The sequence below is a fragment of the Macrosteles quadrilineatus genome, unplaced genomic scaffold (assembly GCF_028750875.1).
Source record: "Macrosteles quadrilineatus isolate MER2022 unplaced genomic scaffold, UCM_ALF_1.0 Scaffold_1__1_contigs__length_201487025, whole genome shotgun sequence".
In the NCBI taxonomy this organism is placed as follows: domain Eukaryota; kingdom Metazoa; phylum Arthropoda; class Insecta; order Hemiptera; family Cicadellidae; genus Macrosteles; species Macrosteles quadrilineatus.
Window position 1 is genome coordinate 103,432,381 of NW_026542594.1, and position 24,585 is coordinate 103,456,965.

Consider the following 24,585-nt stretch of genomic DNA (forward strand, 5'->3'; position numbering starts at 1 on the left):
TTAATTGAAACAGCTGTTAAGATTCATTAATTCCATTTCTCATAAGGTTAACATGGGAAACTCCAGAGCACTGGGGCGGAGCCGATTGGACGGATCACGAAATTGATGGTGTATAAACCTATTCCATGAAATTCTACACGTATGTAGCCTACCAAGTTTCGTGGCAACCGGTTCAGCGGTGTCTGAGTTTATCACTGCCAAACAAATATATATATATATATATACAAACATCCTCTTTTATACTTATAGAATACACCTTGCTTTTAATAATAATTATTATTATTATGTGCTTTTCAGACTAAATCTTTAGTATTTTTATGTATGATATCCTGATGGGATATCTTAGGGATCAGGATTTGGGCGAACATATGGATATCCCAGGGAGTTCCCCAGGAAACTCTGAGAACTTTGAGGAATTTTCCGAGGATATCCCCCATACCCCACTGGGATATCACTGAGACATTCCAAGGATCTTCTTGTGTTCTGTGGGAATAGTTACATAAAATAGGTACTAAACACATTGAAGAGATTACAGTTCCGGCACCTCATTTTTTACAAATCGAGCACTGCTTCCGACAATCCCGCAATCACGTGCTGTCTATTGGCAAAGACAACTGTCTCAACTAATGGCATCGTGGTAACCTAAACCCGACTTTACTGAAACAAAAAAATTAGTATAAAATATTTCCATAATTGATTTTTCAACTCAATTAGCTTTTATTGATATAGATAGACAAATCAAAAGGTCTTAAATATTTTTATGTAAAATGGATAAGTAAATTGTGAAGATAGCCTATATTTTTAAACTCAGACAAAAATTTAGTCCTAATGGTTGGATTAATAATTATTGTTTATATGTTTTAGAGACATTCATAGACATCAAGGAGATAACACCTACTGGAACACGGTGCAGCAGTCTTCTTATAATGATGATGGAGGTATTAAATCATATGAAAGATCCTCAACAGGGACTGGTCAGAGTGCTGATGGTGCAACAAAACTCAGAGTAGATTCTGATGAACGAGGATGTGCTACTTCCAATGTTTCTGAGACTGACAATGCTAAAACAATTACTGATCAGCAGCAGCATGATGCCCAGATATCTGCAGCATCACACACAAAAACAGATTCTGGTGAGGCATTCTCTTACTCTACTTCTAAGGAGCATCAAGAAAGTTCTTCTTCTGTAACAGAGGATAAAGGTTCTATATCTAAGTCTGATAGATGGGAGACTTCCAGTGTGTCAAGCTCTTCTAGTCGTAAAGTAATTTCTTCATCGAATTATAAACAAATATCTTCTGTTGTTGATTCAAAAGCTTTGACGTCTGGTGATGACTTTTCAAAATATTTTAATCCAGATGATGACGTTACCACGTTCACAATACGAAGGATCAAGTCAAATGGAGATGACAATAAGAACTATCGTACAAATGAGAAAAGACATTTTGACAGCAGGTCAGATTCAAAAACTTTTATAGATTCAGAAACAAGAAACAATATCAAAAATAATCTTCAAGATATTAGAGTCAATATAGTTGAAGAGCATTTTACTGACCAAGATTCCCGAAGAGACAGTACTTCGACATATGCCAGTGAAGTGGGTACAAACGTTGATGATTATATTTCTCAAAAGGATATCTCATCCTCAAAACAAGTTAACGTTGAAAAGACAGACACTGAGAGAAGCAACAACGCAGTGGACCAAAATATCATGACTGAGATTAATAAACTTGATTCTTTTCTATCAACCCAAAACACTGGTACTAATACGCCAGCAAGTCCTCGCAGTGTGATGGGTGAAGTCAACTGGACCGTTGTGTCTAACAATGATGGAGATTGTATATATAAAGATGGTGATGAAATCGGATCATCTAGTTCAAGAGCAACACCAGTGAAACAGCCTGATAACCTTGATCTACCCAAGGAATGCACTGAAGGCCAATATATGACCACTTACAATGAGCATTACACAAGTAAAAGAATAAGTGTTGATGTTAGTCCAACACACGACAAGTTTGCAAGGTCACTAAGACAAACCCCTCCAGGAACTCCTCGCTCCCTTTCACGGCAGTCTCTTGACAGAAGTAGCCCGGAAAGGAAGAGTAAAAAATCTCCCCGATCAAGTCCTGATAAAGAGCGTAGAACCAGTACTGGAAGCTATACAATTGAGCGACCAAGTAATGCCCGTCGCAAGTCCTCAGAAGTAACAAGACAAACTGCTACATCTCGAGACTCAACATTGAAAACAAAAAGGAAGTTTTCGACAACACAGAACAAAGCAGCAACAAAAGTAAGAACATCAACACCTGGAACATCACCTTCAACAAGCCCATCAAGAAAGCAAAGGGAGCGATCTGTTTCTACTTCTTCTGCTTGTGATTCAGATGCCTCGCAAGTTGCAAATGAGAAGAAAACAACAACAAATATCCATAAAAGAGCCGATGTGGTACGAAGAAACCTCATGAACGAATTTGACAAAGAATCAAATGCAACAAAAGTAGAAATTACTCAAACAATAAAAAATTCATCCTCTCAACCTTTGAGTCCTGAGAAGTCTCCTTTGAAACAGGCTCCAAATACTACCAGTACAAATACTACTGGAATATTAAGAAAAGAGTCTGTAACTAGTTCAAAGACAAGTATTAAAAGTACATCAGAGCAAAAACTACTATCCGGAATCACTCCTCATATGCGTGAAACTTCTCCAGAGTATAGCTCTGAGGGGTCAGTTGGAAAGGAGATTAAAAATAGTCAGAGGCAAGCTAGTCCAGATTCTAGTCCTGAACGGACAGCTTTTACACCAATAAAGCAATTCCGAACAAGCCCAGAACAGTCATCACAAACCATTCAAGTAACTGCCACTGAAACAGATAGAGTGACAGATTTTATCAAACAAGAACAAAAGGATACACAAATACAAATCATCAACATAGATGTCATCAAATCAGAAAACCTACCAGAGGAGCCGAAAACAGAAGTCAATCCATCTAAAAAACAATCAAAACCCGAAAAAGAGTCACCTTCCTCGCCTGTTGAAGGAAGAAATGTGGCAAGACAGAACTCTTATACAAGAAAAGATTCTACATTCAGAGGTAAATCCCCAGTGAAAGAAGATACATCTCGACCTCAATCGCCTACTAAGACTCAAACCTCTAGAAAAACATCTATTTCTGGAAGATCACCATCACCTCAAAAGGATCAACAGAGACCAGTCTCACCAACAAAGGGATTCACTAATAAAAAAACATCTGTTGTGACCAGAACTCCATCACCTTCAGATAAATCTAGATCTCCGTCACCAGCAAAGAAAGATTCTGTTACTATTACCACTTCTACTTTTACAACTTCTAGGAAATCTTCTCTTAAAAAGGAGTCGTCTTTTAAAAACACTTCATCTACTCAGAAGGTGGATAAACAGATTACACAGGCCTCAGAAAAAAATTCAAAAACATCTAGGTCTCCTTCACCAAAAAAAGAATCACCCGAAAGAAGCTTGATGAATTCAACAAGATCACCTTCACCTGATAAATCATCATCAAGAGGATCTACATCTTCCCCTAAATCAAAATCACCATTGCCTCAAAGAGCTTTAAACAAGCGAAGTCATACTTTACTGTCATCACCAAGTGTTTCTCCTTGTTCAAGCCCTGAAAGATCTACAGAGACAAATAAAATTAAGTCTAAAATTATTTGTAAAATAAGTGGTAAAAAATCGCCAGAAAGAGATACACTTCGTAGCACAAGAAGATCAAGTATTCCAAGATCTGAACAATCAACCGTCATTCGAAAAAAGGTTGAAACAAATGTAGAAATCAGATCCAAACCAATGGTCAAAACACAATCATTAATAAACAAGCCTAAATCAAGTAACTCGTTGAAAATGCCAAGAACTGATTCTCAGAACAGCATGGACAGGATAGTCACCTCAAAAACTTATTCATCCTCAGTTAAGAAATCGTTTGAAAAGCCTACAGAGCCAATAAAGAAAACCATCCCCTCAAAAAAAACTGTGACAACAACTGCTGTTATATCTTTGCAAAAACCCACAGTTACTTCCCAGGTACGGAATAATACAACTAGCACTGTGACTAGATTGTCTACTTACAAACGAACATCTTCGAAAGAAAATATGCCGAAAAAGAGCGAAAGCTCCATTAACAAAAAGCCTATAGTAACCGCAACAACAAAACGTATTGCAAGTAGAACTAACACTCCTAAATCAAATATAGTTAACCATCGTGACGAAATTGATCAATCATATACTGTAAAAAGCTCTACTAACAAAGTAGCTTCGCAGGCATTTATTGATCAGCTGAAAAAAGATGAAAACGAATTTCATGGGTTTAAAGATGAAACCTTAACCTTAGAAATAGCTGACTTAGAAGATGAAACTCACCCAGAACTGTACCCTGAGACAGAGGAGGAAGAAGAAGAAAACACCAGTGACATTCACCATAAAACTGAAAAAACAATTCATGTGGATTCGAAGATTAAAAACAATTCGCAGATTGTGGTTACCTTAAAGAAACCTACTCAATCTACTATGTCTAAACCGTCCACAAGAATAGTAACTACAAGATCTTCTTCAGGTCCCATTAAAGGCTCTCCTCAGACCTCTGTTAAAAATACAACAAAGGTAACAACTACCAGAAGACAAGTAAACAATTCTGTACAAAAATCTGATAGCCTTAGTATGATAAGAACACATAGTGATAAAAATATATCTAAGAATTCATCACCTCAAAAAAGACAAACTTCAAAGCCCGAGATGTTGGCTGGAAACAACCTTCATCAGGTTACTAAAGCAGGGGCAGCCAAACAAGTCACTGAAACAGGAATAGCCAGTCAAAACGTAACAACTGCTAAATCAGCAACAATCAAACGTATCACTCCAAACAAAAAAATACCTTCAGACACCCAGCAGCCTTTGTTAGCATCGTCAGATGAAGAAGTACAGAACATTCCATCCCTTGTGACTCCCAATCATCAAGAACAGAAATTTATAGAAGAACTTGAGGAAATGCGACAAAATGAGGAACTTGAGTACGCCTCCAAACTCACAGCCACAACAAATCAAGAAAACCAACTTCTTTCTGTAATAATTCAACACCCTAAATCCTCACGAGAGTCAAGTCCTGACATTTCAAACAGGTCACAGCCTTTCTGCACTGTTAGTGATGATGGTGGTGCAAATCCAAGATATGCTGATGTAATAAGTGAGCCAGAGGACGTTGAGGTATTTAATCCCAAGGATGGACCTGCTCATGAAAGCTACAGAAAGCCTCGTTTCGAACAAGTGACAGATCTTGATGAGGATTCTGAAGTTGATGAAGTCAGATTGAATGTAAGTGTGGCTGATAGAGTTTCACATTTCATTGAGACAAGCAAAAACCATGCTGCTACTCCAATACGAGAGGAGCATGATTCTGTAAATGATAGATCTAAGAATGTCCTCAAAGCCGCTGCTATGTTTGATACAATTGTCAAAAACCAAACTGCTCCACCAGCCCCAAGTAATAAGGCTCCTGACATTTTAAGTAGACCATCAGTGTTTGAAGCAAGGAGAGGACAGACAACTCCAAAAACAGTACTACCGGTATCTGATTCTTTTCCCAACGAGGAACCTCATGATCAAGTAGACAAAGAAGAATCCATTGGAACAAGCAAGCATGAAGAAAGTATTAGTATTTATGAAATCAGGAAAAATGAGGTAAAACAAGTAAGTGATGATATTGTCCATTTAAATGAGTCTCTCAGCCCACAGGCCACGGTAACTCCTACAAAGGCTAAAAAGGATACATTAAATTTTGACAAAACTCCTCCTGTACAAGATGAAACTATAAATAGTGGAGATAATTTAAAAACTCCCAAAACGGATCCTACATCAAGAACAGTAAAACATATTTCAACTTCTTCTTTTGATAAAAAGAAGCCGGATTTGTCAAATAAACAAAGGCCTTTTGAGAAAACCATCTCTGCTTCTGCCGAAATTTCATCTAAAAGAGCATTCTTTGAAAGAAAATCCCAAGCTGACACTCCTACTAAGCAATCAAAGCAACAATTTATAGTCAAAGAAAGGAAACCACTGACAGAAAGTGTACAAAATAAAGAAAATATAAGAGGGCCTTCCCCACCAAGAAAACAATCACTGACAACAACATCATTTATTGAAAATGAAAGAAAATCCTCTAGAACCTCTCCTGAAAGGAAATCCTCTAGAACCTCTCCTGAAAGGAAAATATCTAGAACTTCTCCTGAAAGAAAAACATCTAGAACTTCTCCTGAGAGGAAAACCTCACAAACATCACCTGAAAGGAGAACATCCAGAACATCACCAGATAGGCGATCCTCTACACCAGCTCCAGCCAAGGAGAGAAAATATTCAATAAAATCAGAGTCACCAGAAAGAAAAATGTCATTTACTAAAAGTGTCAAGGAAAGAAGAAGTTCATTCACAAAAGAGGATATCACAACTTCACAAACTTCATCATTCCATAAAAAAGAGTCTAAGACAAAATCTCAGGTTGAAAGACAAATCTCTCCTTCACCAGAGAGAAGAGCACCGATCACTTTAAGGAATTTCCCCGATCATATTACAAAAACACTCGATATCTCTGAACAACAATCACCAGTTTCATCACCAGTGAAGGATAGAAAACCCTCTCTAACTCGAGAATCGCCAGAGAGAGCTCCAGTAAGAAAATCATCAAGAACATCTCCTGAGAGGTCTCAAAAATCACCTGATAGAAGTTCGCCTCCTCGGAAAACAGAATCTGAAACAATTGAATTAAATAAAGCTGGTAAATTTGGAGTAAGTCTTCGCCGCACATCCTCAACCACTTCAGCTGGTGTCCCGAGAAAAACCAGCACTCCTGGGGAAACTCAAGAAATTGAGGATATCACTGACCTGTCACTGCTGGAAATTATGGTAAATTATTTATTTTAATTTTTAAATACTGTATTTAGTTCTTTTACCTAACCCGCCATGTTAAACTTCCCTATCCCAAGCGTGATGTATACAACTTCCTTACTTATCGAGTGATGTAAAGTTGAAAAAAACTCACTCGGTGATGTAATGAAACCCATTTAAATAACATTGAGTGCTTAACTTAAAAAAATATACCTCTATGGAGGCATCGACGTTCAACGCTAGAAATCAGCTGTGCGCTTGAATGTTATTGTTATGCTTTAAGTATTTTCCTAACCTAGCTTTTGTTTGTAAAAGAACGTTACTGTCAGACGATGAGTGAAATGGATAATCAAAAATATTGTGCGTAAAACCCATGTATATTGTCGGGTCAGGTAAAATCTTGTACGTTACACGTTGCGCAAGAGCGTGTTTACATCTCTTAGGTGAATTATGCAACTCGCTTCCGCTCGTTGCACAACATTCACCTGCGTGATGTAAAAACGCTCTTACTACACTTGTAATGTAAATAGCTATTAATTGCATAAATATTGAAAAATTAAAGAATGTGATAAATTAATTATTTGGATCATATTTTGAATTTTTAGCACTGCTGTAAAATAGCAATTAAATAAAGTAAAATTTTGAAGGTCTTACACCAATTATACTTTTTTACTATAAATTATTGTAAAATACCATTTTATAGTATTTAAATGCTATCAGGAGGCTAAGATTCAATATACAGGGTGGCTGGTCATCGGTGTTGCAATAGCTATTTACATTACAAGTGCAGTAAGAGCGTTTTTACATCACGCAGGTGAATGTTGTGCAACGAGCGGAAGCGAGTTGCATAATTTACCTAAGTGATGTAAACACGCTCTTGCGTAACGTGTAACGTACAAGATTTTACCTGACCCGACAATATACATGGGGTTACGTACAATATTTTTCACTATCCATTTCACTCATCTTCTATCAGTAACGTTCTTTTACTAACAAAATTGCAAAAGCTAGGTTAGGAAAATACTTTAAAGCATAACAATAACATTCAAGCGCACAGCTGATTTCTAGCGTTGAACGTCGTTGGCTCCATAGAGTTATATTTTTTAAGTTAAGCTCTCAATGTTATTTAAATGGGGTTCTTAACATCACCGAGTGAGTTTTTGATACTTTACATCACTCGAGAAGTAAGGAAGTTGTATACATCACGCTTGGGATAGGGAAGTTTAACATGGCGGGTTAGGTAAAAGTTTTTTTAGTGTAGACAAAGTAAATAGAGGTTCAAAGTCTAAAATTAGCTTCCCAAAGAATTATTTAAAGTTTTTCAAAAATAACCATGTTTTTAAACACAATGCAGCAATTTCTCAAGTACCTGTAAATGTATTTGAGTAGATGATGTCATTTTCATGTTTTACATTAAATTTTTAATAAGAATAATATAAAATGATGGAGGATCATTAGAAACTCCATTGTAAATAGTTCAAAATATTAATACCCCTGGAGCAGCAAACCTGCAGACTAAGCAAATTTCCATCTACCTAGCTGTAATGCCACTAAATTATTACCTTAAAATTGTCAGATTTATTTCCTATTATACTGTTAATACTGTTCTATGAAATGGCGACCATACAAAGTAGGTATTTTAAGCCAAGTATGAATGAAGATAAGTGTAGGATGAGTGTGTTGAATGAAGATAAGTGTAGGCGCGATCTTGTAGTCTTGTTAGTGACTAAGGCTGACATTCTTTAGACACAGCTGTTAAATAATAGCCCATACAGCTAATGGCAACTAAGAGACCAGGGACCTACAGTTTATAGTGGAATCCGAACCTTATTTTTGCCTTGGTAATTACGAATAGGTCTAATTATCAGGATAGTACTGCGGATAGTCGTAGTACTCACCCGTGCGGACGTTAAGACACTTAAATGATATTAGAATATCATTAATTTTAACGAGTACTTTTTTGCTGCTACAGGGAAGAAAATAGGGGGTTTTATTGAAATATTGATAGCTTAGTATGAAGTAAACAAAATATCAAAATTGCATTAAAATATTATGTCTATAGACAAGCAAGCTACATCAGTTTATTTATTCTCCATAAAAATAACATAGTACCTTTGACTATTATACAACAACTTCTGTATCCAATTGTCAATGATAGTACGGTAATTTTAAATTTACACTTTTTGGGGATTTTTCTGTAACCGTTAGGCATACAACAATGCTTCAATATACTAAATTATTTGTTTTTTGAGCTCTACTAAATAGTTAGGAAAGAAATTGCAAAATTTTATGTTTTGGGGTGAAAAATAAAAAAAACCCATTCTTATCCCATTAAACCCCTCATAAACCCCTGTTCCAATAGTCTGATCTTGCTAGTTCGCGAACTCGTTCAAATATGTAGGTTTACACGTTTGTGCCAAATTTCATCAAAATCAAATAATTTCTGCTCGAGTTATTGTGCTAACAAACTCAAAACTCATATAAATATATATGATTTTGAACGTGGTGTTTTTGGCCTCTGGAGACCTCAAAACGAAAAAGAAAAATTGGTCCCAGGTCCAGGTCTTACCATGAGACCTACGTTACCAGTTACCAGGTCTTACCATGAGACCTACGGTAATAGCTTATTGCTATTATGGGAAATTCGCTAAAATTAAGGTCTATGATAAAAACTTTAAAAACTTTGGACTACCTATTGCATTTTTCTAATCTAGCAAAATATGTTGAAAAATGTGCCATTGTATAAGCTTTCCAACCATATGCTTCACTATCAAGGTTTAGATATGCTTTTAGCGAATTTCCCTATAAGGAAGTAGCTATTACCGTAGGTGGCACGGTAAGACCTAGGCCCGAGACCGATTTACTTTTTCATTTCGATGTCCCCAGAGGCCAAAACCACCATTGGTTCAAATTTTTATATAGGCCTATGTATATATAGATTTAAGTAGATATGTGTCCGTGAACGTGATAACTTGAGGAATTTTTGTCAGATTTTGATGAAATTTGGTTTAGGACAAAGGAAATTCGCTTAGTCAGTCAGCAGGTTTGCTGCGGCGGGGGTATTTTTAATCCTGCGTATAAATAAAAACAAGACTCCAAAACATGGTGTTTTTAACATTTTAAACATAGATAGTAGGCATGTATTCAGAAAAACTTGTATTTTAGTTTCAGTTAAAACAGTAAAAAAGTTCCCTGATTTTTATATTTAAAGGTATCAGAGGTGGCTGTGATTTAAACCACTAAAACAAACAATACCCCCGCTGCAGCAAACCTGCCAACTAAGCGAATTTCCATTTGCCTGAATTGATTTTCAATTAAATCTATTTAAATAACATCAGGTTTAATGAGTACCTAGGTTTGCTGCTACAGGGAAACTAATAAAGTGTGTTTTTTAGTAAGATATTTAGCTTAGTGTAAAAAAAATAAATTTGCCGAGTTTGATCAAAATATATCTATAATCATGCAAACTACAACATTTCACAATTATTCTCCAAAAGAATAACGTGGGAATTTTAGAATTAAAATTTTTTTAAATTTTCTCCATTACCAATAATTGTACAAAAAACTCTTTGACATACTAAATTATAAGTTTTTTTAAGCTCTTTAAAAATATGTAGAGAGAAATTGGGAAATTCTGTGTTTTGAGGGTCAAAAATGAGAAAAACCCATTTTTACCCCATAAAACCTCCCGTGATTCCCCTTCCCATGGTCCCATAATTTATCCTGCCTTACACCATAGACAAAAAGAATTAAATATAGACTGTCAGCCGTGCTGCAGTTACCATGGTTACCATAGGTTCCGGCGCACACCACTGTAGTTTAAGTAGCGCGTACGCCGTAAATACATGGCGCTCCAAGCAGTGTGCGCCAGAAGCTATGGTAACTTAACCGCAGCACAGCTGACGGTCTATATTTAATTCTTTTTGTCTATGCTTACACTCTTAATTTTTTATTAAATCTATTTCAATGACATTAGGTTTAATGAGTACTGAGGTTTGCTGCCCAAGGAAAACTAATAAAGTGCGGTTTTCAGTAAAATATTAATAGCTTAGTATTGTATAAAATTAATAAATTTGCCATGTTTGATCAAAATATACCCATAAACAAGCAAACTACAACATTTCACAATATTCTCCAAAAGAATAACGTGGGAAAATTACGATTTTTTTTTATTTTTCCCCGTTACCAATAATTGTACAAAAACTCTTTGACATACTAAATTATTTGTTTTTTTAAGCTCTTTTATAAGGTCTAGAGGAAAATTGGGAAATTTTGTGTTTTGAGGGTCAAAAAGGACAAAAACCAATTTTTATCCATAAAACTCCCCATAAACCCATGTTCCCATGGCCCGATCATGCTGGTCCGCAAACTCTTTCAAGTTTATCCCATCTTACACCTTTCAACCAAATTTCATCAAAATCGGACAAAAATTACTTGAGTTATCGCGTTCACGGATCCCACTGGAATTTTACCCCTTGAGCAAAACTTACGTCAAAAACTAGAGGGTAAATTCTGGCTGCGAACTTTTGAATTGCCCAACATGAGGCAACTCAAATTTTCACCCCTGGAATATTCCCCCTGCCCAGATGTAAAATTTGATGAGAATAATTAATTTTTTACATTATTGGTCTGTTTATAGAAAGACATATAATCAAACTATTATTTACCGCTATTAACTGTCTAAAAGTGTTTTTCTCAAAACTAGAATTATTAAAAAAAATTATTATTCTTGCCAATTTCTATATCTAGCCAGGGGGTGAAATCCCATACATCTTCAGTTGCCTAAGCCCCCCAGTTATACAGGGTGGGGCAGCATAACTTAATTTTTTTAAATGTGCGCCATTTTGTTTGTTCATGTCATAGCGAAGAGCTAGCAGTCTTGTTCGAGAGAATAGGCTATAAAGTTTTGTCCTTGCACAGTTTAGTCGCCATTATGGGTTGGAACAGTGAGGAGCGTGCGTTTGTCCGTTGAGGCCTACTTTTCGAGTGGATGTTCAGTGATCGCAGCCCAGCTTTTGAAATCGGTTTAATTTAGCCCCGTTGGCCTCTGTTCCGGACCGGAAATAAATTGTTATGTGGTTCTCTGTTATGTTAAATTGTTATGGATATTTCCATCCATACAAGATGACGATTGTGCAGGAACTGTCAAAACGCCTTATTTCAGGGATGATTTGCAATGGCCGGATCAATCTCCCGATTGGGATTTTTTTCTATGGCATTTTTTAATGTCCCGCGTTTATGTGAACCGTCCAAGGACCCATCAACATTAAAAAAACCAGATCCAGGGAGAAATTACCAACATAACGCCTGCTATGCTTGAAAGGATAATGACAAACGCCAGAAATCAGTATGCTCAATGTATCTAGAATGAGGGACGTCACCTGCATGAATTACTCTTCAAAACTACGTAAAACAAAACTTTAGAAATGTACTTACATTATAAAAACCAAATAAAGTTTGTCTGACTCATACAATGCGATTTATTAATCTTTGAAAAAAAGAAGTTATGCTGCCCCACCCTGTATGAACGGGGTCTTTTATTACTAATCGAAAAACGAATGAGTTATTCTTCTAGCTCTTTTCTATGACCTTCATTCATTTTAGAAATTTTCTAGATGGAAAAAGCAGTGGGATATGAGCAGCGAAGACGAATCCGGGCTCAAATAAGAATTGTTAAGAAAATACAGGAGGATCGAACTAGTCATTTTAAAGCAACCAGGCAGAAGTCCCCTACAAGATCTCCTGCAAAGGTGAGAACCTTTACACTATTGTACTTGTGTCACACAAAACTATTTCTTTTGAAATATTCAGTACAGGTCTAAAACAAACTTTGGGCATAACAAATCTTTAAAATAGACACTAGACAGCATTGAGACACATTTATATTATCAACTAAGTCTGTTTTTATATTTCAAGTTTACATTAAATCTCCACAAAAATCCCATGAGAACTTACTGACATAATGTATCAAAATCCTTATATATAATACGTGAAGGCGATTTCTACAAAACACTACTCCTCCGTTAATAATGGACGGATTTTTACAAACGACGTGCCAAAATAAAGTATTTTTTGTGTAGACGCCCCCTTTCACCAATTCCTGTAATAAAAATCCTCGGGCTTTGCCCCACAGGCCATCAAAGTTGGTGTTTCTCCCATAAGATTAACATGGGGGAATCTAAATATTTAATTGGAAACTTTGTCCCCACTAATTTGAGAGAACGGCTGGGCGTAGAAACTTGGTAGAGGTGTCCAAAGAAAGGTCTTGGTCTGTAGATGAGTTATCAAAAGAAAAACTAAGCAAAATCCCTTAGGACTCTGCCACAGAAGCATTAAAAGATCCCTCCACAGAGTTGTTTACATTTTGGCCATGAGAATAATACTTTTTAATGAAACAGCTGTTCATTTTTAAATTGTATTTCAAACAACACACATTTATATTGGGGGCTACTGAATTCTACCAAATAAGTATTTGCAATGTTATTTTCTTATTTTAAAATTGATTTTATTCTTTATCATGTCATGTTTTGCCATATAACGTTCGATTACGAAATCAGAGGAAAATCCTTTTATCACAGCAATTCTTAAATTATTTGTTATTTAACTATCTCCTCTATTGTACGGGTTGGTGTCTGCCTTTTTTACCACTTTTGCCTACATTTTATCATATTATTCTACACATTTCAAATATTTATGTAGAAATATATGCTCTTATCGTGTCTAATAAAATCCAAACATAGAAACCTTGACTAAAATGGTACCCATCTTGACAAATTATTTGCATCTGCCTATATTTGCCTATAGACTTTGGCGCACTGGGTTGGTAACATTATTGAAAATAACACGAAATTTTGGCTGTAAAATATGGTACAAAGAGAAAATACTATGTAAGGAGCTACTGTCATGACAGAAAGGTCATATTCCTTTTAAACTAGATCACATAATACTTTATAAGAAAGGTACGTTGATTAGCAATATGTAAACGTCAATATATACGTAACAGCCAATTTACAGTATTTTTTCTTTTTGGAAATGTCCCATTGCTATGCCATTTGCATTATTTTGTTGCCAATGAAGCCGCAAGGCCGTATGAACTAGGAGGCCCCTGACAGTTAAAGAATAAAATCCAACTTCACTTCAAGTATTCCACTACACCTAACATTCCGTAGAGAGGTTATATTGACAACTTTATGTTATTGATAAGGCTGAGACAACTAACTGTCATTCCCCATGTCAAGGAATTCCAGCTTCAACAGTAACCCCAAAATCAATTTCTCAAAAGTATGCTAGAGGGTTCATTCTTGGCATAGAAGTACGTTATGAACTGACGCGACGTGACGAAGGAAAATCAAGCTTACACTGTAACGGATATACCGTACCTCCCTTTGAAATTAGAATATGTCTTCCCAAAAAATATTTTCTTTTCTAATAAAATCATATTACACTGATGAAATCACGGAAATGTTTAACTGCAAAAGATCCACCAATACGATTTTAATACTATTATTTAAAGGTTCTTCCAAAGGAAGTGATACCAGATAACATACTAATAATAACTCCGATGACGTACGGTATGGGAAATATTTTATTCATTGAATGATCAACCAAATTTGGCAACTAACACAATTAATATCATTATTGTTTTTACACTTATAACTCTTTAAGCTAAATGCTCAAAATATGTATATTTCACCCAATTTATCGCAGTTAGATGAATTAAGTCAACCTTGAAAGTTACCGTCGATTTCGACGGGGTTCCCCTAGTTAATTAATAATATTTGTATTTATAGTCTGTCCCCTGTATAATCAACATAGTGTTTGCATATTTTTCCAATCCAGAATTTGCTTGGAAATGTAATCACAATTTAAAATGGTATTTAAAATGCAATTATCTCCTAGTTGTAATAATCTCCATAAAGCTAAAGCTGATCTTCCAACTGATGTTTTTTTTGTCCTACCAGCCTACTCATGAAACAACAGAGTCTAGGAAGCCAGAGCGGAGATCTTCAAGTCCTACCAAGAGCTACCAGGAGAGAGTGACTGTAGAGCAAAAAACAACTGTCAGAAAACCCTCCAAACAATCAGAGCCCCAGCCTAGGAGTCCTGAGCCTGAACAACCCCTCAGGTCAGGGTCTCCTGGGAGGTCGTCCCCTATGAGGAAGGAGTCTGTGCCGGAGAAGGACACTGTCCAAGGACTGAGGAAAACCTCCAAGACTGAGGTGGAAGTCTCAACTTCTGGTAAGTTCTACAATTTCATTTCCTTTTGATTTTATAAAAACTTTTTTTTTAATAGGCTACCATAGTCCATGCTATTGTCGGGACCACATAAGTTTGCAGTTGAGGGAGGAGCCTATTTACCATATGTTTTTAAATGAACCAATGAGAACGGTGCGGTGTTGCCAAATCAAATAATACCAGCTGATTTGAAAATATTGCTTTTATATTTTAATTAGTGTTGTCAATGGGCGATGTGGCAACGTCGCACTATCCTTGTCTTGTGATTGGCTGCCACCAACTGCAAACTTACGCGGTCCTGACAATAGTGGGAAAATATCTGATCAGAAAATGTCTTGTTACAAAAAATAGTTTTTCCTAATCACAAATTGTCACATTTCACTACATTTAATTAACTATACTAATACAAAAATCAAGCAAACATAATTAATTGCAAAATTTGAATGAAAAAGTCATTTGTTGGAGTATCAGGCTCTACAATACATTAGAACATGGTATAACCTACTACCTTTGACTATTAATACCACTACTTTTGGCAAATAAAAAATTAGAAACTAAGATAATAGTAACTAACACATGTTTCGGGTTAGAGGCTGTTTCATTTAATGGCTTCACTGTTTCATTGGTGGATTGCTTTCATTTAATGCCATCCAACAAAAGGTCATATAAAAATAATGTTTAGCTGTCCTAAAAAAAATCAAATGCCAATGGTTTAGATTATCACAAAATACTATACTGTCTATATCTATAAAACAGGAACTATATATGTATGTACCTTATGGACTCCGAAACCGCTCAACAGATTGTAATGAAACATCCAGCACAGAAAACATAGGTCTAAGAACATAGTCTTTAAATTATTAGAAACCCGGCAAAGAAATTTTACCTATAGGACACGACGGGAGAAAAGTTTTACATTATATTTTCGTCCAAACATGCCAAGGACCCGACGACAATGAAATATTTCCGGTCGGAGACGGTGATTCAACATACAGCAAGCAATGTAAAACGTAAGGAGCCCAGACGAGGAGCTGGAATAGTTAGGGGCAACGTGTACTTACAAAATTACACTGACAAATACAAGAATTCAACAGCATTCACTTGCCGTGATGGCATTAAAATGTCAGTAATGTGGTGCGCTACATTTTCAAGACAAGAAGAACAAAGAGGAGGAGGCGAAGGATTTTTATCCTGCTGCCATAAAAGAAAAGTAAATCAACCACCATACCGAGAAATCTATTACATCCAGAGCCTACTTGATGGAGCAAATCATTTGAGCAGAAACTACAAAGAGAACATTAGATCATACAACTCTGCACTCGCAATGGTCAGCTCTCGAGCTAAAATTGAAGAACAAACGGTGGAGGGCCTTCAGTGTATGTATAAGGTGCACGACACAATTTATCAATCAATTAGCACCTTTCAACCGCTGTTCAAGAAAGAATGCCAAACGAAGCCAATGGCTCTTGCAGCACTGAACTCATGCACATTTTGACACAACATTTGGTTGATATTAATCCATAAGCGCAAGTTTCCAGCATGATGAGCTCCGTCCTGCAAAATACTCCTACTGCCCAGCAAAAAGAACTTAGAATGCATATAGACCAACGTCGAAACAACGACGCAACTTCTAACGACGTTGCTATAATATCCTAATTTATTATTCGTGCGAATTCGCACGGGTTCACCTAGTGTTATATAATGTTAGTAATTTTTTTTTTTTACAGCATTTATTTCTGGTTCAATGTAAGACATTATACACAGAAGTGTTAACAAAACTAAAAAGAAATTAACCATAATAACATCGTGGGTTCGCCCAAACCTGGTACACCCTGTAACATAATTAATTTAGAGAATAATTTAATCGTCTTTAGGCTTCATTCATCCAATAGATCTTGAGGGAGCCTTCGACGTAGCCTCCTGTTCTCAGTTGCTTCACCAAGATGAAAAGTTAATGCACCAGGAACATCGTTTAAAGATTTTAGAAATTTTGAGGTGGTTTTTTCAATAAAGGCCGAGATAGACTCCACTCCTAGTTCTTCATGTATATGCCTGTTTCTAACAAACCAGGGAGCATTCACCGCTATTCTTAGAATTTTGTTTTGAATCACTTGAATTTTGAAGAGTTTGTTTTTTGATATAGCTAATCCCCAGATAGGAGATGCATATGTAATCAAGGGCCGAATTATTGATTTGTAGATTAGAACTGTACAAGCTGGCTTCAGAGTAGATTTCCTATTGATTAAAGGGAAAAGCTTTGCAAGGCGTGCATAACCTTGGGACAGTTTTTGATTAACGTGGTAGTTCCAATTAAGTTTTTTGTCCAGCCATACTCCAAGATATTTTATGGCCTGGTCATCAGGGTTCCAAGGTAGAAAGTTACCATATATTTGAATTTCATGTGGCAATGTATGTTTTTTCAAGGAGAATATTTTGGTTTCACATTTTGTTGAATTTAGGCGAAATTTCCACTTGTAGAACCAATCAATAAGAATATCCACAGAGTATTGTAGGGAATACGTGGCCTCGTGGATGTCGGAATGCTGGCACAGGATAGCAGTGTCGTCGGCATAGAGAGCTAATGAGGCGTCTTCTGGAAGAGGGATGTCTGCCATGTATAGATTGAACAATACAGGGCCCAAAATTGAACCTTGTGGAACCCCTGCATTGACTCGTCGTACAGATGATTTGGAAGAACTAATTTCAACAGAGAAGGTCCTGTGACAGAGAAACGATTTTACAATACTGGTTAAATATTTTGGAAATCCGAAATTAATCAATTTAAAGACAAGACCGTCATGCCATACCTTATCAAATGCCTGAGATATGTCAAGAAATGCCGTTACTGTGTGCTGTTTCCTCTCAAACCCTTTGACTATCGTTTCATATATTCGTAAGATTTGATGTGTGGGCGAATGTTTTGGCCGAAATCCAAATTGATGAGCAGGAATTATATTTGCAGCATCCATGTAACAGGCAATTCGTTTCAAGATGATTTTTTCAAAGACTTTAGAAAGCGTAGAAAGTAAGCTGATTGGACGGTAACTCGATGGAGAAGACTTCGGTTTATTGGGTTTATGAATAAATGATAATTCCGCATGCTTCCAAATAGAAGGGAAGTAAGATTTAGACAAACATGCATTAATAATTGATGTGAAATATGAAAAGCCTTTGTTGGTGAGATTTCGCAAAATAATATTAGGAATAAGGTCATGGCCAGGTGATTTACGGAGTGGAAGTTTTTTAATTACTGCTTTAATTTCAGATTGGCATGCAAACTTTATTGGTAGTTCAGCAGATAAAAATTGTCCATTCAAAGTTTCTTTCACCATCTCATCGTCACCATAATCAGCAAGATCAGTGGGTTGAAATGTAGTTTCATAAAAATCTGCCAACAGTTCACACTTCTGTGAATCAGTCTCACATATTAGGTTGTATTTTTTCAACGTAGGTATGATCGAAGGAGTACTTAAAAGCCGTTTAGTTGCTTTCCACATATTTGGGTCACTCGGATGAATATCAGAAACATACTTCTTATAGTTGTCTATTCTAAATTCCTCGAGTTCTGTTTTCACTCGTCTTCCCAGTTCGTTGAGTTGCCTTTTAAAGTGTGGTAGACGGTATCGCTGCCAAAGTCGTCTAACTTTATGTTTTTCTCTAATCAGACGCATTATTCTCATCGGAGGATGATAGTAGTCGTTATTTGGCGTGGATCGTGAGGGATTTAAGATAGCTTTCCTGGCACAAGTTTTCAATGATTGGGTAAATATTTTTACAGAGTTTTCTATTTCGATGCAAGACGATAATTTAGGCATACCTTCTAAACATATATCCAATTCTGCACTGAAAATTTCCCAATTTATCTTTCCATTAATTAATCGTTGAGGTGGACAACTAAATTGAGGTTGCGTGAAGAAGGTTACTATAACGGGAGAATGGTCAGAGTCCAGCTCGGGTAAAACATTTTGAATGATTGGAGCTGTAAAGTTTTTGTGCAAAACCAAATCTAGTATATCTGGTTGATAATTAGGTTGCCATGGGAAATGTGTTGGTTCTTGTGGCGCATCAATCATTACGTTTGAGTTATTTGTAAGTCGTAACAAACGGTTTCCATTTGGGTTTGTGGTTCTGCAACCCCATATCTGATGTTTACAATTTAGGTCCCCCATAACAACAGTCGAACAATTTTCTGCAAACAGCACCTGCAAGTCATTATTGTGTAGCCGTTTGTTCGGGGGTTTGTAGACAGAAATTAAGCGAAAGTCTGCACCATGACTTAAATTAATTTTTACACCAACAGCTTCTACCGAAGATAAACGAGGTAAAAATATATTATGATGGTCCAAAGTTCTTCGCACAAAGATTGCAACGCCACCTGAAGCTATTGGATTAGGCCTATCTTCCCTGTATATAGAATACCCATTAATTTTGAAATTTTCCACATTGGTCAGGTGTGTCTCAGTAATGCACGCAATATCGATGCTATGTCTAACCATAAACGCGATAAAAGTAGCACGTTTATCTCTAAGCCCATTGGCATTCCAGTTAAGGAGGGTTAAATTGTTAATTTGAAAATAATTGACCTGATCCATTTGAGAGAATAGAGCTTATCACATTACTTATTATCTTTTTGAGAGTAGGAATGAACGATTTCACCACATCTAGGATTATTTGTTCAAAGTTTTGAAACACAGACGTATCAGGAGCATCATCAGATTGTTCTTGTGAGAATGAATTATTAATATTGCGGCGGCTCGTAGCAGCAACTTTAGCAAATGAAACTCGTGATGTGGAAGGTTCCCGAGGCAAAAAGTTTGTATGAATCTCAGGAAAATGAGCAGCAGAATTCAAATCAGGGGGAGAAGGAGTATTTTCTTTTTTCTCAGTAGCGTTTTGATGGCGATTGCGAGGACTACCCCGATTGTGATCCTTGTTGGTTATTTTCTGGTATACTTGACAGCCTCTGTAGTTAGCTGTGTGGCTTTCGCCACAATTAACACATTGAGGAGCTGCAGTTTTTTGTTTAGGACATTCAGAGTAGTGATGTTGACCAGTGCACCACGCACCTTGGGTCCAACTTACAAAAGTTCTTAGTGTGCCCATAGCGTTGACATCGAGTGCATTGGGGAATTTGCCTAGATTTTCTTTTCATTTCGACACTTACAACTGCAAAACATATTGTGGTTAAATTAAAGATAGCTTTGCCGTCGTCGTTGTTTTCTAAGTCTACTGCACAAAGAGGGAGTGGAAGTTTGTTTTTTTGTTGAGTAACCTAGTGACTCTAATGACAGGATAGTTTTGATCTGTTAGCTCAGTTTTAATTTCATTCTCAGATAATGATGTAGGGACGTTCCTGACAATCACTTCTAGTTTTTTGTCATGAAGGGGTTGAAAAGTATGATATTTAATGTTAGAAGAATCATAAAAGGCTGTCAAATTTCTAAAGTCATCTATATTAGACAAGTTCACTTTAAGGGACTGCCCTCGAACTTGAGTCGAAAAAGTTACCTTTACCATATTTCGGACATCTTTTATTATTTCTTGGTGGTTGTTTACGTTGTGCAAAAATATAGGAGGGATTTTTAACTTTGGGTCATTTACTTGGTTTTCCAAAGTAGAATCATCCATCTCGCGTGATTGATCCATGCCATTGCCATTACCATTAGAACTATAAGAATGTTCAGATAGAATTTGATATTTATTGCCTTGACATAGTTCACTTGAATCTAAAACATAGCGTTTCGGTTGAGATTCAGAGGACGAAAAGGTAAGTTTACGTTTTGGAAAGGCAAAATCATCATCAGGATCACTTACATTTTCATCATAAGGCATAGCAAGGAACTCGTTTGTTTGTTGCACATTATACTTAGCTTTGTTTACATTAGTTGTTGACATTCTTGTAACAGGAGGAGCTTGTAGGTTAGACATATGTTTGAACGAAGTTTTATTGTTTAATTTAACTATTTCCGCGACACTATGAAACAAGTACAAAGAACAAACAAAGAATTAAACTTGTCACAACTTTAAAAGAGAGCCCGAGCTCAAAAATACGTAAAAAAGATAAGGTAATTATTTACTCTATTTACACTGGGATTTGATGTAATTTTGATATGTATACTTACAGTATTTTTAACGCTGAATCCAAAAATGCAATCAGTTTTGGTCGGAGAGATTCCTAAGTGGCCGTACAGTTATATAATTAATATTAAGCTTCGATTTTGTTGATATATTACCATATTTGTGGTATGGACGAGTCCAAGTTCTAGTGGCGACTAACACTAAAAGGGGTGGAAGGTTTGTGGAGTGGAAACAGCTGTCAGTTGTTTATATTCTATACTAAACAGACAAAACCACACATGACGCCATGAGAGCAAAATCAGAGTTACAATATGCATTAACTAGATTTTAAAAAGGAAATGGACTTTGGTGATGTTTATAAATTACAATAAATCAACTACCATACATAAACTATTAATCACATGAACATAAATTATAAAACAAAATAGAATTTATTCACGTAAAATATCAGTAATAGAAGCTAGGCCACTGCCGACATGATCATCGTCCTCATTCCAATCCTCAACCATTGACTAAGGCCTCAACGTCTGGTAATGAACGTGCCATAGTGCATAATCCCATAGTACATAATCCCATTGTGTCTAAAAGTGAAAACGTGCCACAGTGCATAATTTAATGTATCAGCAACTAATAAATGATGTTACATAATCTAATCTAATCTAACCTAACCCAACCCAACCTTAATAATAATGTTTAAATCGCAGTTTATGTCAGAAAAGGCATGTGAGGAAGATAGGTCGGACTTTATGCGGATTCGTGACTATATTAAGTCCTTTGAAGTGAGGTTAGATTAGGTAAGTTAAAGGTTAGGTTATAGTGAACCGACTCGTTAATTTATGCAACTTCCAGACTGTTTTTGCACAATTAAATAGTGGGTGAAACACAATGAAATAACGATATCAAAAATGCGCAATAAATGTCTGGAAGTTGCATAAATTAATGAGTCGCTTCATTATAACCTAACCTTTACCTTCCTAATCTAACCTCACTTCAAAACACTTAATACAGTCACGAATCCGCATAAAACCCGACCTACCTTCCTCACATGCCTAAATAAGAACTGATCATTTGGTTTCAAAACAAATTGATTTGATTTCATTTCGCATTAGATCAAGTACAGTTGTTTGCTCTTCTCACTCAGTCCTCACTCCTCACTCTTCACTCAGTACGGACCCGTCCAGACCACGCCATATTACCATTACCTTCAGTACCGCTCAATTATCCTTGTTAGATTCGTAATCCTAACCTTCGTTTTACGGCCGCTACCGTCACTTAGGAATCTCTCCGACCAAAACTGATTGCATTTTTGGATTCAGCGTTAAAAATACTGTAAGTAGACATATACAAATTACATCATATCCCAGTGTAAATACGGTAAATATTTGCCAAAGATAATTATTCACAGAGCAAAAATCAACACAGTCACTATAAATAAGAACCAGCTGTATCCTCTTGTAATCATTTTGGTTGAACAAAATAACAAAGAATATGTTTATTTATAACAATATTTATAACAAGCTATCCACAGTCTACTAGCAAAATTACAAAATACAGTACAAAGGGAAATACCCCTGCCGCAGCAAACCTGCAGACTAAGCGAATTTCCATTTCACTGATTGGATTTACACTGAAATGTCTACTTAAAAATATAACATTTATTCCCGATTTAAATAAATTTAGTTTAACAAGTACTAGGTGTGCTGCATCAGGGAGGGTAAAACCGTTTTTTTGTAAAATGTTAATAGTTAGTAAGAAATAAAAACATTTTCCAAATTTGATCAAAATATGTTCATAAACAAGCAAACTACAACAGTTTACTTATTCTCCATATTTATGGAATTTTCTCCGTAACCATTAGGCGTATAATAACGCTTCAATAAACTAAATTATTTTTTTTTTTAAGCTCTACAAAATGGTTTGGAAAGAAATTGCTAAATTATATGTTTTTTGGGTGAAAAATGGGAAAAACCGATTTTTACCCCATAAAACCCCACGTAAACCCCCGTTCCCATGGTCCGATCATGCTGGATCGCGAACTCGTTTGAATAAACGTAGGTTTACACGTTTGTACCAAATTTAATCATAATCGGATCATTTTTGCTCGAGTTATCGTGCTGACGGACACACACACACATATATATATATATATATATATATGAATTTGACCGGATGGTGTTTTTGGCCTCTAGGGACCTCAAAACGAAAAAAATCGGTCCCGCGTCAAGATCTTACCATGAGTACTACGGTAATAGCTTATTCCCTATATGGGAAATTCGCTAAACACGAGTTGTTACTATTGAGCAAAGATAACACTGAAGATTACTGTGATCACTGATGTAGGTAAAAATAGTTTCGATCAAACACTGTTTAATTGACTTGGTTCTCTGCCACAAAACGTAATCCCCGGAGTATTGAGGCAATTAATTGTTGGCAAACTTTGATTTAGCAGTGAAATAAATATTAAATAATATCACATTTATTTTATGTAAATTAAAATTCAAACACAAATTTTCAATCATGATTTTTACCCTCGACTGTCAAATCAATTAATGTGTTGTAAATTGACAGGTTAAAATTTCCATCGTAATGAATTGAAATTCCACAGAAACTTAAATAATAAAACCCAAAAACCCTAAATTAGTTCTAAATAAAACGTGAGTTTATATTGCTTTTACAATCGAAATAAACTATACCGAACCATGACACGGTCCCCCGGTACTAAGCAAAGCCAGTTTGGTTGGTAGTTTATTCTAAATAATCGTTGACTCAATTATACACTTTTGGGTTGTTATATTGTTTTGCAGAATGTACACTTCAGTTGTTTGACTAAATACGGTTTATTTGTTCAGCATCTTCCAAACTTTTTTCTCAGGAAAGTTTTAACAATTAAAATATGTTTAAAACAATTTACTTCAAATCTAGCCACAAAGTTACATTTCGCATCATATCCAAAGTCTCAAGATATAATGCAACATTACACCTCCTGCAGTTCTCTCGACGATGCCCGCCGTACAGCAAGGCGCTGGTGTTGTGTGCACTAATACAGGCGGCCGGCAATTCAAATCATGTTTAAATTTGTACATTACTATAGTTCTGTTAAAAAAAAACATGCTGACTATACTACCAAGCAATCGTTTTTTATTTCAGCAGAAATTATAGTCTATATCATTAATGTTTTAAATAAATATTTAATAATTATCTATACGCTATAATTGAGTTATATAGCGTGGTCATTTGGTGAACTTCAGTACAGTATTATTCTTCAATTCGAACAGTAAAAGAAGAAATTACAAAATCTAGAGAAAAATACATTATAAAATTGGAAAATCGTTCAAATCATCTTGCACTTAATTTATTGGACA

The 24,585-nt window shown here is 36.0% G+C and overlaps 1 protein-coding gene across 8 annotated transcripts in view; it reads left to right on the forward strand.

Moving 5' to 3' along the window:
• LOC129002135 (serine/arginine repetitive matrix protein 2-like) overlaps positions 1-24,585 on the forward strand; it is a 193,744-nt gene that overhangs the window by 66,140 nt on the left and 103,019 nt on the right. For all 8 annotated transcript variants that reach the window (XR_008491578.1, XR_008491580.1, XR_008491581.1 and 5 more), the window contains 3 exons: positions 865-6,928; positions 12,526-12,660; positions 14,872-15,148. Coding sequence is in view for 5 of the 8 variants with exons in the window: in XM_054429770.1 (XP_054285745.1) it covers positions 865-6,928; positions 12,526-12,660; positions 14,872-15,148 (6,476 nt within the window). In the remaining 3 variants the exon portion in view is untranslated. The remainder of the gene's footprint in view (positions 1-864; positions 6,929-12,525; positions 12,661-14,871; positions 15,149-24,585) is intronic.